This window comes from Salmo salar, chromosome 11, assembly GCF_965601325.2.
Source record: "Salmo salar chromosome 11, fSalSal1, whole genome shotgun sequence".
Lineage (NCBI taxonomy): Eukaryota > Metazoa > Chordata > Actinopteri > Salmoniformes > Salmonidae > Salmo > Salmo salar.
Window position 1 is genome coordinate 14,849,353 of NC_138301.1, and position 16,716 is coordinate 14,866,068.

At 44.3% G+C, this 16,716-nt stretch overlaps 1 protein-coding gene across 1 annotated transcript in view; it reads right to left on the reverse strand.

Annotated features, from left to right (window-relative positions):
• Positions 1–16,716, reverse strand: part of si:ch211-186j3.6 (neural-cadherin) — a 232,342-nt gene that overhangs the window by 48,836 nt on the left and 166,790 nt on the right. The window contains exon 21 of the mRNA XM_014126570.3: positions 11,442–11,668. Coding sequence (XP_013982045.2) covers positions 11,442–11,668 — 227 coding nt within the window. The remainder of the gene's footprint in view (positions 1–11,441; positions 11,669–16,716) is intronic.

Genomic DNA, 16,716 nt, shown 5'->3' on the forward strand with positions numbered 1-16,716 from the left:
GGAGTACATCTGGGTAGCGAGGAGACTGAATCCACGTCAGGCGAGGTGGGCCATGTTCTTCGCCCGGTTTAGGTTTACCATCTCCTATAGACCGGGTTCCCTGAATACTAAAGCCGACGCGCTGTCCCGTCTCTATGACACGGAGGACCGGCCCATCGATCCAACTCCCATCATTCCAGCGTCTAGGCTGGTGGCACCAGTGGTATGGGAGGTGGACGCGGACATCGAGCGGGCATTGGTGTTGGAACCTGCGCCTGCGCAGGTGCCCGTGGGGCGCATGTATGTGGCGCTCGGTGTTCGTGATCGTTTGATTCGGTGGGCGCACACGCTACCTACTGCGGGTCATCCTGGTGAGGCGAGGACAGTGCGGAGTCTAAGGGGGAAGTACTGGTGGCCCACCTTGGCTAAGGACGTGAGGTCCTATGTCTCTTCCTGTTTGGTATGTGCCCAGAGTAAGGCTCCTAGGCATCTACCGAAAGGGAAGTTACAGCCCCTCCCCCTTCCACAACGACCATGGTCGCACCTGTCCATTGACTTCTTGACAGATCTTCCCCACCCTCAGGGAAACACGACGATTCTGGTGGTTGTGGATCGGTTCTCTAAGTCCTGCCGTCTCCTCCCATTGCCCGGTCTCCCTACGGCCCTGCAGACTGCGGAGGCCCTATTTACCCACGTCTTCCGGCACTACGGGGTGCCGGAGGACATTGTCTCTGATCGAGGTTCCCAATTCACATCCAGGGTCTGGAGAGCGTTTATGGAGCGGCTGGGGGTCTCGGTCAGTTTGACCTCCGGTTATCACCCCGAGAGCAATGGGCAGGCGGAGAGGGTGAACCAGGAGGTGGGCAGGTTCCTGAGGTCGTATTGCCAGGACCGGCCAGGGGAGTGGGCGAGGTATATTCCCTGGGCTGAATTAGCCCAGAACTCACTTCGCCACTCCTCTACTAACATATCACCCTTTCAGTGTGTGTTAGGTTACCAGCCGGTCCTGGCACCATGGCACCGGAGCCAGACCGAGGCTCCTGCGGTGGAGGACTGGGTCCAGCACTCCAAGGAGACCTGGAGAGCCGTCCAGGACTCACTAAAGGAGGCCAGTGCGCGGCAGAAGAGGAGTGCTGACCGCCACCGCAGTGAGGCACCAGTGTTCGCACCGGGAGACAGGGTCTGGCTCTCGACCCGGAACCTGCCCCTCCGCGTGCCCTGCCGGAAGCTGGGGCCGCAGTGTGTGGGGCCCTTCAAAGTCCTGAGGAGGATAAACGAGGTGTGTTACCGGTTGAAACTCCCTTCCTATTACCGCATTAACCCCTCGTTTCATGTGTCTCTCCTTAGGCCGGTGGTAGCTGGTCCCCTTCAGGAAAATGAGGTGCCGGAGGTCCCTCCGCCCCCTCTGGACATCGGGGGGTCCCCGGGCGTACAGCATTCGGGCCATTCTGGACTCTAGACGCCGGGCGAGGGGCCTGCAGTACCTCGTGGACTGGGAGGGGTACGGCCCGGAGGAGAGGTGCTGGGTGCCGGCGGAGGACGTCCTGGACCCATCTATGTTGAGGGATTTCCACCACCTCCGTCCGGATCGCCCTGTGCCTCGCCCTCCGGGTCGACCTCGAGGCCGGTGTCGGCGCGCTGCGGGAGCCGCGCGTCAGGAGGGGGGTACTGTCACGATTCCCACCGACGGTGGCGCCCCCTCCTGCTCGGGTGGCGCTCGGCGGTCGTCGTCACCGGCCTTTTAGCTACTACCGATCCCTTTTTGGTTTTCCCTTTTTTGGTTTTGGGCACCTGTGGCCAATTAGCTATTAGAGGGGGTATTTAGTTCAGCTGGCCCGTCTGTTGTTTGTGCGGGATTAGTTTGTGTTCTTTGACGAAGTGTTGTTCGTCGGCTTTACCTGGTCATCTATTTTGTATTTTATTCCCTATGGTTGGGAACTTTTGTTTATCCTGTGTGATTAAAAACACCACTCCCTGTGTTCGCTGCTTCCTGCGCCTCATTCCTCCTACCCGACTACCGAGCCGTTACACAGTCATATTTTCTAACTCTCGGCTGACGTAAACTACAATATGAATTAGCTAATAGCAATTACTATGTATAATTAATCACATCACGGGTGAGCTCACCATTGATCGAAATAATTAGGTAAAACACTTTCTAGAAATCGAAAGTTATCCGACGATTAGTTTCAGCGCACAGCCATGCATTTTTTCCTCACAGAAACCGAAGATAATAAGAGAAGACAAGATGAGTTTGGTCTGTTTGCATTTTGAAGGGGTGTGTCATCTACCGTCTTTCACATCCCACCATTCATTTCTGGAAGTCCTCAAAAAATGAGTTAACTCTTACTCACCTCATTTTGTCATAACATCTTTGGTCAAACAGACGATTACGTGAAACCCAGAATGCATTGTATGTCAACAAACATGGCTCCATACACATAGCTGGAATTAGCTTAGCTCATCATAATCAGTACAACCTTCAAAACATTATTTTACACACATACTATGCGCCCATTACAATTTATGCAAAAATCGGAACGCATGATTTATCACGAGTAATTGAAAAACGTGAATAAAATACTAAATATATCAATAATACCACACAAAACATTTTATGATAGTGATTTATTGATACAAATGGCGCGTGCAGGCAGTCAATCACGGTAACCTCTCACTCCCACTCTGAGCCATTCAGTGTTGTTGTTTATGTAACAATCACATTCTGGAATGGAGAGAACGTTCGAACATCACGTGCATAAAAAAACTCACACTGGGGCGACCGTTAGAGATATTTGGAACTCTGACCTGAAAGGGTTAAATCAGTTATACCAAATTTCTATCAACATGTTAAATGTGCAACCAGAGGGAAAAAAATTCTAGATCACCTGTAATCCACACACAGAGACGCATACAAAGCTCGCACTCCATTTGGTTAATCCGACCACAACTCTATCCTCCTGATTCCTGCTTACAAAAAAAAATTCAAGCAGGAAGCACCAGTGACTCGGTCTATAAAAAAGTGGTCAGATGAAGCAGATGCTAAAGTACAGGACTGTTTTGCTATCACAGACTGGAACATGTTCCGGGATTCTTCCGATGGCATTGAGGAGTACACCACATCAGTCACTGGCTTTATCAATAAGTGCATCGAGGACGTCGTCCCCACAGTGACTGTACTTACATACCCCAACCAGAAGCCATGGATTACAGGCAACATTCGCACTGAGCTAAAGGGGCGGGACTCTAACCCGGAAGCTTACAATAAATCCTGCTATGCCCTGCGACGAACCATCAAATAGGCAAAGCTTCAATACAGGGCTAAGACTTAATCATACTACACCAGCTCCGACGCTCACCTTATGTGGCAGGGCTTGCAAACTATTACAGACTACAAAGGGAAGCACAGCCCCGAGCTGCCCAGTGACACGAGCCTACCAGATGAGCTAAATCACTTCTATGCTCGCTTCAAGGCAAGCAACACCGCACCTTCTCCGCTATGCAATCTGGTTTCAGAGCTGGTCATGGGTGCACCTCAGCCATGCTCAAGGTCCTAAACGATATCGTAACTGCCATCGATAAGAAACAATACTGTGCTGCCGTATTCATTGACCTGGCCAAGGCTTTCGACTCTGTCAATCACCGCATCCTCATCGGCAGACTCAATAGCCTTGGCTTCTCAAATGATTGCCTCGCCTGGTCCACCAACTACTTCTCTGATAGAGTTCAATGTGTCAAATCGGATGGTCTGTTGTCAGGGTCTCTGGTATTCTCTAAGGGGTTGCCACATGGTTCAATTATTGGGCCAACTCTTTTCTCTGTATACATCAATGATGTCTCTCTTGCTGCTGGTGAGTCTCTGATCCACCTCTACGCAGACGACACCATTCTGTATACTTCAGGCCTTTCTTTGGACACTGTGTCAACAACCCTCCAGACGAGCTTCAATGCCATACAACTGTCCTTCCGTGGCCTCCAACTGCTCTTAAATACAAGTAAAACTAAATGCATGCTCTTCAACCGATCGCTGCCTGCACCTGCCCGCCCATCTAGCATCACTACTCTGGACTTAGAATATGTGGACAACTACAAATACCTAGGTGTCTGGTTAGACTGTAAGCTCTCCTTCCAGACTCACATCAAACATCTCCAATCCAAAGTTAAATCTAGAATTGGCTTCCTATTTCGCAAGAAAGCATCCTTCACTCATGCTGCCAAACATACCCTTGTAAAACTGACCATACTACCGATCCTCGACTTCGGCGATGTAATTTAGAAAATAGCCTCCAATACCCTTCTCAATAAACTAGATGCAGTCTATCACAGTGCCATCCGTTTTGTCACCAAAGCCCCATATACTACCCACCACTGCGACCTGTATGCTCTCGTTGGCTGGCCCTTGCTTCATACTCGTCGCCAAACCCACTGGCTCCAGGTCATCTACAAGACCCTGCTAGGTAAAGTCCCCCCTTATCTCTGCTCACTGGTCACCATAGTAGCACCCACCTGTTGCACGCGCTCCAGCAGGTATATCTCTCTGGTCACCCCCAAAGCCAATTCCTCCTTTGGCTGTCTCTCCTTCCAGTTCTCTGCTGCCAATGACTGGAACGAACTACAAAAATCTCTGAAACTGGAAACGCTTATCTCCCTCACTAGCTTTAAGCACCAGCTGTCAGAGCAGCTCACAGATCACTGCACATAGCCCATCTATAATTTAGCCCATACAACTACCCTCTTCCCCTACTGTATTTATTTATTTATTTTGCTCCTTTGCACCCCATTATTTCTATTTCTACTTTGTACTTTCTTCCACTGCAAATCTACCATTCCAGTGTTTTACTTGCTATATTGTATTTACTTTGCCACCATGGCCTTTTTTGCCTTTACCTCCCTTATCTCACCTCATTTGCTCACATTGTATATAGACTTATGTTTCTACTGTATTATTGACTGTATGTTTGTTTTACTCCATGTGTAACTCTGTGTTGTTGTATGTGTCGAACTGCTTTGCTTTATCTTGGCCAGGTCGCAATTGTAAATGAGAACTTGTTCTCAACTTGCCTACCTGGTTAAATAAAGGTTAAATAAATAAATAAATAAAAGAAATAGAGAGAGAGATTTCATAATTACAGCTAGCTAGTTGAGCCTACTGAAACACCCTGCTTAAAGAGAGGATGCTATGTTAGCTAAAACTGAGGGATGCTATGTTAGAGAGATTTCCTCAGTTTTTTTCACTTTCAGCTAGTTTAGCCTACTGAAACACCCCGCTCAAACAGAGGGATGCTATGTAAGCTAACTGGCTATGACTTTCCAACACAACACTGGAACTCTTCCAAGTCAAGGTCAGCTTTTGATATTACTCATTTATTGCCACCAGGTCCCACTGGTGTAACTGCTCACTGACTGTACACTAACGTTACTGCATGATTGTAGCGCGTTTACTAACGCGTTAGTTCTGTTAGCTATGCTGACTATGATGTTACTTTAGCTAATATGGTGACAACGATGTAGGCTGTGTGTAGCGGTTTGGTTTGGAAAGGTTATTTTGCCTGGTCATGTACAGCTGATGTGTTGTGCATTGAAGTCCACAAGCGAAGGGAAGAGGTGAGAGGAGGTAGACCACATGAATGCGAGAAGGAATACAACGTGGCTGCTATGAAAGTGAACTGTGTTTACGCGAGATCAGGGGTGTATTCATTCCGCCGATTATGCTGAAAACATTTTTTAAACGGAAGCAAATGGAACAAAACGGGGATGAACATACCTGAATTTGTCCAATATAAACTCCTGTTTGCAACTGTTCGACAAATGATTACACCCTATATCATCTACATCCAGGCAAGAGTGTGCAAGGTGGTACTGAATGTCACTGTCTGTCACCTCACATTTGTCTCTCGACCTGTGTGCACCTATGCTGTAAACTGTCATTCATAAGCTAGGTTGTAGCAACCTCATTATGGGTATAGGGACAATTAGAGTATCATGTCCTCCCTGTGGCTTAGTTGGTAGAGCATGGTGATTGCAATGGTGTTTGCAACGCCAGGGTTGTGGGTTTGATTCCCACGGGGGGCCAGTACGAGAAAAAAAAAATGTATGAAATTAATTGAAATGTATGCATTCACTACTGTAAGTCGCTCTGGATAAGAGCGTCTGCTAAATGACTAAAATGTTTAAAAAAATGTAGTAGCTTAAACCTATCGCAGTTACATTGAACTAGGTGAATGGAATTTGAGTGACAGTCATCCAACATGCTGTAATAGAAATAAGGACATGCTCATAATCCCCCCCAAAATGTCCTCCCTAATCTTAAACAGCACTGACCGCCACGGGTTTATACTGCATTATTACTCTACCAGAGTGCATTATGAGAACATGGGTAATGCTTTATAATGCATTATGAGAACAAGTATAATGCTGTATAATGCACTATGCATATGGACTTCATAGAAAGTGTTACCAGAAAAGTTTTTTCCTGCTTCACCCTGCCCCTGGGTGTCTCTCACCTCATGTTTTTTAGGCATTGTTTGTTTCTGTCAGTGTGTCTCTGCCTTTGCCACATCACAGGGTGTGTGTATGGGAGGGGTTGAGGGGAAGATGAGGGGGGGGACAGCAGGGCATAAGGGATATGAAGAGGAAAACAGAGGGGTAAACGGGGAGAAGAGAGGAGAACCTTTGGGGTTAGGAACATACTGAGATGTCCACTTCCTCAATCCCAGCAGGCTGCAGGGGGATCTTGAGTGTTCAAATCCACAGACACACACACACTGGGAGAGAGCGGAAAGAGAAGGGAGAAGAGCATACATGGGGAAATAGGGTAGGGATGGGCTGTCAGAGATCAGGGGCAGTAAATAAAACACTGTTTAAAAGTAACAAAGGGGCTCCCTCTCCCCATGCCTATTCCACCACTACACTCACAACTCAACCAATATCACATGCCCTATTCACAATCCACAGACCCCCAGCCGATCAGCAACAGAGCTACAATATACACTATAAAGTGCCTTGCAAAAGTATTCATACCCCTTGGTGTTTTTCCTATTTTGTTGCATTACAACCTGTAGTTTAACCTGGATTTTTATTTGTATTTCAAGTAATGGACATACACAAAATAGTCCAAATTGGTGAAGTGAAATGAAAAAAATAACTTGTTTCAAAAAAATGTATTTAAAAAAGATTGAAAAGGGGTGCGTGCATATGTATGCTATGAAGCCCCTAAATAAGATCTGGTACAACCAAGCCCCTTTGCTATGAAGCCCCTAAATAAGATCTGGTACAACCAAGTACCTTCAGTAGTCACATAATTAGTTAAATAAAGTACACCTGTGTGCAATCAAAGTGTCACATGATCTCAGTATATATACACCTGTTCTGAAAGGCCCCACAGTCTGCAACACCACTAAGCAAGGGGCACCACCAAGCAAGCAGCACCATGAAGACCAAGGAGCTCTCCAAACAGGTCAGGGACAAAGTTGTACAGATCAGGGTTGGGTTATAAAAAAATATCTGAAACTTTGAACATCCCACGGAACACCATTAAATACATTATTTAAAATTTGAAAGAATATGGTACCACAACAAACCTGCCAAGAGAGGGCCGCCCACCAAAACTCACGGACCAGGCAAGGAGGGCATTAATCAGAGAGGCAACAAAGAGACCAAAGATAACCCTGAAGAAGCTGCAAAGCTCCACAACGGAGATTGGAGTATCTGTCCATAGGACCACTTTAAGCCGTACACTCCACAGAGCTGGGCTTTACGGAAGTGCAGCCAGAAAAAGCCATTGCTTAAAGAAAAAAATAAGTAAACACGTTTGGTGTTCGCCAAAAGGCATGTGGGAGACTCCCCAAACATATGAAAGAAGGTACTCTGGTGAGATGAGACTAAAATTGAGCTTTTTGGCCATCAAGGAAAATACTATGTCTGGCGCAAACCCAACACCTCTCACCACCCCGAGAACCCCATCCCCACAGTGAAGCATGGTGGTGGCAGCATCATACTGTGGGGATGTTTTTCATCAGCAGGGACTGGGAAACTGGTCAGAATTGAAGGAATGATGGATGGCACTAAATACAGGGAGATTCTTGAGGGAAACCTGATTCAGTCTTCCAGAGATTTGAGACTAGGACGGAGGTTCACCTTCCAGCAGGACAATGACCCTAAGCATACTGCTAAAGCAACACTTGAGTGGTTTAAGGGGAAACATTTACATGTCTTGGAATGGCCTAGTCAAAGCACAGACCTCAATCCAATTGAGAATCTGTGGTATGACTTAAAGATTGCTGTACACCAGCGGAACCCATTCAACTTGAAGGAGCTGAAGCAGTTTTGCCTTGAAGAATGGGCAAAAATCCCAGTGGCTAGATGTGCCAAGCTTTTAGAGACATACCCCAAGAGACTTGCAGCTGTAATTGCTGCAAAAGGTGGCTCTACAAAGTATTGACTTTGCGGGGGTGAATAGTTATGCACGCTCAGTTTGTCAAGAGTCAATGTGCAGCAGGTGGGATGGAGTAAGGCGCAGGACACGGAGAATGAGTAAAAGATCTTTACTCAACAAAAGAACAAAATATTCCACGCAGGGAAACAAACTCAGCTCACAAATACGCGCGACAGCTTAACACAGAACAAACACGCACAAAACCAATGGGGAAACCAGAGGGTTAAATAGGGAACAATAATTAAGAAATAGAAATCTGGATATCATAAGGTGAATGCACCAATTTGTAAGTCGCTCTGGATAATAGCGTCTGCTAAATGACGTAAATGTAAATGTAAATGAAATCAGGTGTTTACAATGAAGACAAAACAAATGGAAAAAGAAAACGTGGATCGGTGGCAACTAGAAAACCGATGACGACGACCGCCGAACGCCGCCTGAACAAGGAGAGGGACCCACTTCGGCGGAAGTCGTGACACACTTTTCTGTTTTTTTTCTTATTTCTTGTTGGTTTCACAATAAAACATATTTTGCATCTTCAAAGTGGTAGGCATGTTGTGTTAATAAAATCATACAAACCCCCCAAAATTCATTTTAGTTCCAGGTTGTAAGGCAAAAAAATAGGAAAAATGCAAAGGGGGTGAAAACTTTTGCAAGCCACTGTATATACAAACGTATGTGGACATCCCTTCAAATTTTGGGATTTGGCTATTTTAGCCACACCCGTTGCTGACAGGTATAAAACCGAGCACACAGCCAATCTCCATAGACAAATATTTCTGTAAAAAAGTCAGCACAAGACCTGTTCGTCTGTAACTTCATGAAATGGGTTTCCATGGCCGAGCAGCCACACACGAGCCTAAGATCACCATGCACAATGCCAAGCGTCGGCTGGAGTGGTGTAAAGCTCACCACCATTGGACTCTGGTGCAGTGTAAACGTGTTCTCTGGAGTGATGAATCACTGCCCGAATGCATAATGCCAACTGTAAAATTTGGTGCAGGAGGAATAATGGTCTGGGGCTGTTCTTTTATGGTTCGGGCTAGGCCCCTTAGTTCCAGTGAAGGGAAATCTTAACACTACAGCATACAATGACTGATTGGTGTGGAAGAACTTCACTGGCCTGCACAGAGCCCTGACCTCAACCCCATCGAACACCTTTGGGATGAATTGGAATGCCGACTGCAAGCCAGGCCTAATCGCCCAACATCAGTGCCTGACCGACCTCACTAACGCTTTTATGGCCGAATGGAAGCCCCGCAGCAATGTTCCAACATCTAGTGGAAAGCCTTCCCAGAAGAGTGGAGGCTGTTACAACAGCAAAGGGGGGACCAACTCCATATTAATGCCCATGATTTTGGAATGCTGTGTCCACATACTTTTGGTCATGTAGTGTACTTCAAAATACCGTTTTTATTATGGGACTTAGGGGAGGCATTTTCCTTCACAATATCATCTACCGGCAAGACGCTGACAAAGAGTATGTAGGGCTATGTTTGGATATTTCGATATAACTTACTTATAATTATTTTTGGATTGGCCATGTACCCAGACAACCCATTTTACATTACAGGATCCAGAAATGAAGTCTCACAACAAAAGGCCTGGAAGCAGAGATCTATAACACAAAAGGGTCCCGTTTCACTTTCCAAAATCAACTAGAACATCCCTTCTCTCTAGACACTTTATTACTTCTACAAGAGGAATATAGAACTTGGTCTACATATCAATGGATTTAACCACAGCAAACCAATATGTTCTTTCTTAAAACTGTCAGGGGTGCACTAAGAATTGAAATGCTCTACCAGCAAGGGAAATCTCTATTGCCGTGAAAGCAACAGCGAGAGAGAGAAAGAGAAAATACCATTTTGTCTCATATTTCTGAGCATTACTGTAGAATTGCGAACTTTAATAACCGCAGCCGTCCCCCATCCCTATTTCCCTCTCATCTTCACTCGCCACGCTTCACATCTCATTGTGATCAATGTCTTTTCAGAGGGGCACACAAAATCCAGATGAAAGAGCACAGACCAACCACAAACCACACCTGAAGCATCCCCAACCTCTCTTTCTCCTTTCCTTCTCTCTCTCCCTTTCTCTTTCTTTCTATCTCTATCTCTCTCTTTCACTAATTTCCCTCTCCTTCTCTAACTCTGTATATCCCCCTCTCTCTCTCTTTCTCTCCCTACACTATTCCTCTCTAGCTTTCAACTGCATGAAAGAGGAAGTGAATGTGCGCCTCAATGAAGAGATGTCAGAACAGGAGGAAGCAGAATCTAAGTGTAGGGTAAGGAGGATGATTACAATTTTGAAATTGTAAATTTAGTAATTTTACAGACTCTCTTAACCAGAGCGACTTAAAAGAGCAATTACAGTAGGGTTAAGTGCCTTGCTCAAGATTTTTCACCTAGTCGGCTCAGGGATTCAAACCAGTGACCTTTTGGTTACTGGCCCAACACGGTTAACCACTAGGCGATTTAATGGTCTGGTTTAACTTTAAAGATTGTCCCTGTGTAACAACTACACTGTAAGGCTCAACAGCCCACAATAATCTATAGCTGGTCTGGTGAATACAGTCCAATACTGCAATAACTAATGTATTCAAAGTGACAGCACCATAATAGCAGCTTCAGATATATTATACTGTAATTGACATTGCAATGTTACATAATCCATTCGTAACATCCACTCAAACCAGCTCAAAAAAACTAGAGGGTTACATTTTTCATTATGTGGAAAACACAAGGCTACACAAATACATATTGCATCTTTTTTTCGATTGAAATCCCCCTCTCTTCAAAATAGGCTAGCAACAATCCTGAGTGACTGTATTTTCCATAATTGGACCATACATGTAAATGTCTTCTGTCCAGTAATCCTGTGTGTATTTTCAGTGGGGTCAAGTTAGGGTTGCATCTTCTAATGCTTAACATTGAGTGAGGCTCATTAAAATAATCACACCATCGTTGTTTTATTACAATTTGTTTTACTCACAGAAAATCACAGTAGGGTCATCATTATACAGTACCTTTTGTTTGTGAGCAGCGAGGTATCCCTGTAGTTTCTCTGCTCTGAGGAAGGGACTGCTGTGCACCGCGAAGCGCACGTCCAGTGTCCTCTCCCTGATGTCCATCAGGCCGAAGACGTTGATGTCATCAACGCCCACCGCCAACATCTCTGACAGGAAGTCCACCAGCAGTTCATAGCGACTCTTCACGCTGCCACGCTGCTCAATAAACTCCTTCGCTGTGACGTCTGCAACACACACACACACACAGACACGAAAACAAACAAAGTTATACAAGATCAGAATAGAAGCCAACATATGCCAGAGGACTCGTCCCTCTCGTTTTTCGAGGCTAAATCGATGCATCCCCCAAATCTCTTCAATGAGCAGGAGAAACATACAGGCAATAAACAGAATGTGTTCCCAGACCTGACCAGACAGGCCCTGTCAATCCCCTCCCCTCTCCACACCCAAGAGCCACTGGCCCTGCCACTGGCCCTGGCCCTGGCCCTGGCCCAGCAAGACAGACACCACCCAGCCCTGCTACACAATGTCACAGCCAACACTTACACAGAAAGACCACTCTGGCCATGTCGGGGATATTGAGTGGGGGGGGTGGGGACGGAACAGCCTTCAACCTCAATGTGGAGCATGGCAGCTTTGCCAAGGAGAGGGTGCCAAGGTGAGAGAGCTCCTGAGCCGAGGCCGTCTCTCCCCTGAGTCAAGGATGCCTCTAATTGAGCCGACACCTTCTAGCATGGGATTAGGAGAGAGAGGGGAGCTGGAGCTGGAGCAGGGGCCCTGGGCTTTACCTCTGCCCACCCCCACTCCCCTCAGTCCCCTGGGCCCTGTTTGACACAGACAGTGTCCCCCTACTGCTCCAATCGAAACTCTTCAGCACACAGGAGACAGGTGGAAAGGAAAGAGATTTCATCCAATTTTAATGATATCAGTGACATAGTTATAAATAGTTAGAAGGGAGAAGGCTCCAATAGTCATATCTGATGAATGAAACGATTAATAAATGCATGTTTTTGAATTTGGGTGTTTCTACAAAGTTTAGTGTGTGTAACTGTGTGACTAAATATGTGAGTGTGTGTGTAACTTTCTGACTAAATATGTGAGTGTGTGTGTAACTTTCTGACTAAATATGTGAGTGTGTGTGTGTAACTTTCTGACTAAATATGTGAGTGTGTGTGTAACTTTCTGACAATGTGTAGTGTGTGTGTAACTTTCTGACTAAATATGTGAGTGTGTGTGTAACTTTCTGACAATGTGTAGTGTGTCTGTGTGCTCTCATCTCTCCCACTCTTAATCTCCAGGCTGACGGCAGGCTTTAAGTGCCATGCTGGGAACACCTGAGCTGTGTCAATCTGGGATCATTAGGTCCCGAGGAGTGTCAGTGTTGCTCAGTGTGATTAAGGGTATGGGAGCAGACAGAGGGAGGAATCCTAGATTGACATTAAGAGAATGGAAATGGAGCTCAGTGAGGGGATGCTGTCGCCATCTGTCTGGTCTCATTACCAGTGCTGTGGGAGACGGGCAGGGACTGTCTTTAACATGGAGGGACAGATTTACACCTGGCTTTGATCAAATGCAATGATCACATTGACTCTCCTTCCCACGGGCATTAGGGGGATACACACACACACGCACACATGCACACAAACATGCACACACACGCACACATGCACACATGCACACACACGCACACATGCACACAAAACAAAGACATACACATACACCCCCCTAAGTTTTTATTTGGACACTGAAGCTATTGGATATTAGATAACAAGTTCTATATTTAAGGGTATGGTAACACTTGTAGAGCATCTACCGATGGCCTATCTACAGACTATCAGTAACATGCCAACTGCATGTCTGCTGACTTTCAACAATAAATTGTCTGTAGTCCATCTACAGATGTTCAATTCTTTAAAACTGCTTAGGGCTAGGGTCTATTTTCCTGAATTTCCGCCTGACTGACGTGCCCAAAGTAAACTGCCTGTTACCCAGACCCAGAAGCCAGGATATGCATATAATTGGTAGCATTGGATAGAAAACACTTTGAAGTTTGTAGAAATGTTAAAATAATGTATGAGACTATAATACAATTGATATGGTAGGCAAATATCCAAAGATAAACCAACCAGATTTTTTTCTTTAGGTCCTAGGCTCTTATAATGGAAAGCTATGGCTTCCACTAGATGTCAACAGTCTTTGTTCAAGGTTTCAGGCTTGTTTCTTCCAAAACAAAGAAGAATTTGGAGTTTTGGTACAAAGAGTCTCAGTGGAAAATCAGTTTGTTCGCGCGCCTGCTAATTTTACTTTTCTATTGAACATACTTCTTTCCGTATGAAATATGATAGTTTATTTACATTTTAGGGTACCTGAGGATTAAATAGAAACGTAGTTTGACTTGTTTGAACAAAGTTTAGCGGTAGGTTTTTGGATTCCTTTGTCTACATGTTGAACGAGTGGATTACTGAAATTGATGGCACCAACTAACAGACTTTTTGGGAAATAAAGAAGGATTTTATCTAACAAAACTACCATTCATGTTGTATCTGGGAACCTTGGGATTGCAAACAGAGGGAGATCTTCAAAAGTAAGTGATTTATTTAATCGCTATTTGTGATTTTATGAAGCCTGTGCTGGTTGAAAAATATGATGATGTGGGGCGCCGTCCTCAAACAATCGCATGGTATGCTTTCGCTGTAAAGCCTATTGTAAATCGCACAATGCAGTTAGATTAACAAGAATTTAAATTTATTTGAATAGCGCTAATTCACCAACGTTTCTTAAAATGGATAGTATTTTGGAATTCAACTCTTCAAATGAAAACACTTTATGTATCTAGTTCCCACATTTGAATGTGTCATAAGTATTTGGACAAATTCCCTTACAGTATATAACATTAATTCAAAAGTTTAGTATTCGGTCCCATATTCCTATCATGCAATGACTAAATCAAGCTTGTGACTACAAACTTGTTGGATGCATTTGCAATTTGCTGTGGTTGTGTTTCGGATTACGCTGTGTCCAATAGAAATGAATTGTAAATAATGTAGTGTCATTTTGGAGTCACTTTAATCTGTAACTTTCATGATTAATTCATTATGATCCATAATCATGGTAGCATCCACATTAATGTAAAAGTGTTCAGAAACATATTCTAGTCTTATTTCCAATAAAAGTGACTCCAAAATGACACAATACATTATTAACCATTCGTTTCTATTGGGCACAACAACCCGAAACACAACCAAAAAAAACTGCAAATGCATCCAATAACTTTGTAGAGTCACACGCTTGATGTAGTCATTGCATGCTGGGAATATGGGACCAAAATACTAAACTTTTGACTAAACTGAATACCATATAAGTGAATTTGTCAAAATAATTATTACACCTTCAAATGGGGGGACTAGATACATGCATTGATGCATTGATTTGTAAATGGTGCAACAGATATGTATGAAAATACCCTCAAATAAAAGGTGACATTCTGTACTGTTTCCTCATATAAAACATTTGATCTCAAATCCAAAATCGTGGAGTATAGAGCCAAATGAAATGTTTTAGCTTCACTGTCCAAATAAATACATAAGGCACAGTAAATACAAACTACCTCCATTAAAAGAGACTAGCATGCCCCTGTCATGTCAGGTCAGCAGACAGACACACTGATGGTGACAGAGTAGAGGGTCTCAGTTGACTGGGTCAATAGGACCTTGAGACAGACTCAGAGGTTAGTATTGGTGTTAATCCCAGAGGTGAACTGAAGATATTTTTTCCAATTTCTATTTTTATTGATCGCATGAAACAGGACCTTAGAGAGATGCAAACAGGTGAGGTGGGCCCCGGAGTTAGACAGAAGGGAGGGAAGGGGGAGAATGGAATGAAGGATTAAACATTAAACTTTTTCTAACTAATCTCACAGACCGAAAAGGACACACTCAAGCCGTTTCAAAGTTCTTTATCCAACATACTAGACATTACCCAGAGGGCTGTGCGTTTGAGCAAGAGAGCGAAAGAGAGTCAGTGTGTGTGTGTACTTGTTTTCCTACCTTTTTCCTTCCTTTACCAGGACCCTAATGTCCTAATAATTCACCCGAATGTCCTGACAAGGTAGGAAAACAATAAAAAAAGATTTCTTCATTTTCTGAATTTGCTATTTTAAGCTTAAGGGTTAGATTTAGGGTTTTGGGGTTAAGGTTAGGGTTAAGGTTAGGGTTAGGTTTAGGGATAGGGTTTTTAGGTTAAGGTTACATTTAGGGTTAGGTTAAGGGTTAGGGAAAATAGTATTTGTAATGGTCAAACATTATTACTCCCCAAAAATTTCACAGAAATAAAGCTGTGTGTGTGTGTGTGTGTGTGTGTGTGTGTGTGTGTGTGTGTGTGTGTGTGTGTGTGTGTGTGTGTGTGTGTGTGTGTGTGTGTGTGTGTGTGTGTGTGTGTGTGTGTGTGTGTGAGTGTGTGAGTGTGTGTGTGTGTGTTTCTTTGAAGATGTCATATATGCTTATGTGAACTGGTGTGGGCATCTCAAGGATTCACTATTTATCACACATTTCACATTTCAATCATATTCTCCTGCAAGTTTTCCACAAAGAGCCTTAATCTCCCAGAAGAAGCTTTAACAGTACATGTCCTTATTGCCTTCCACATTTGTTCTTGAAATGGGATTTAAAATGTCAAGGAAGCTATGTCAGTAATACAATAAGTTGAATTTTTCATAATCCTTCAGACTTGGAATCCATGGGAATGTTTACAGAGTGCTTTATTTGTGAAATAACCTGAAAATGGCTTCCACAATCCCAATTATCTTCAGGTAATTGCTGTTTACAAACGCATTTGGATTGGGGGCAGTCTTGGTGTTGACATTTAAGATTTTCTGGGTTGTGGCTACAAATGTATATTTAACCCAATGAGTCCCACTGTAACGCAGCAAGTTTTGGACTTCTAACACTGTTTAAACATTGTGTGTTTCAGCTACAGACGTCGGGGTTGGACCATTGGAATTGCCTACTTCTTCTACGTCCGTAGATACCAACCATGTCTGTGTGATTAATGGTGTCTGAGCTAGATCAGTGTTTGTGAGACAAGGGACTCTCACGAACACACACATTGCTCTATGATGCTCACAAGCTACACAAGAGTCATTAGAAGGTAAGGGGTTCTTCTAGGGAATCCCAGGACATAGTGTATGTCATACTGTAATAAGCTCACATAGATGCTGTCATAACTCCAAACGCCACACAGTCGAAACTGACTAGTTGGATAATCATTTCCCACT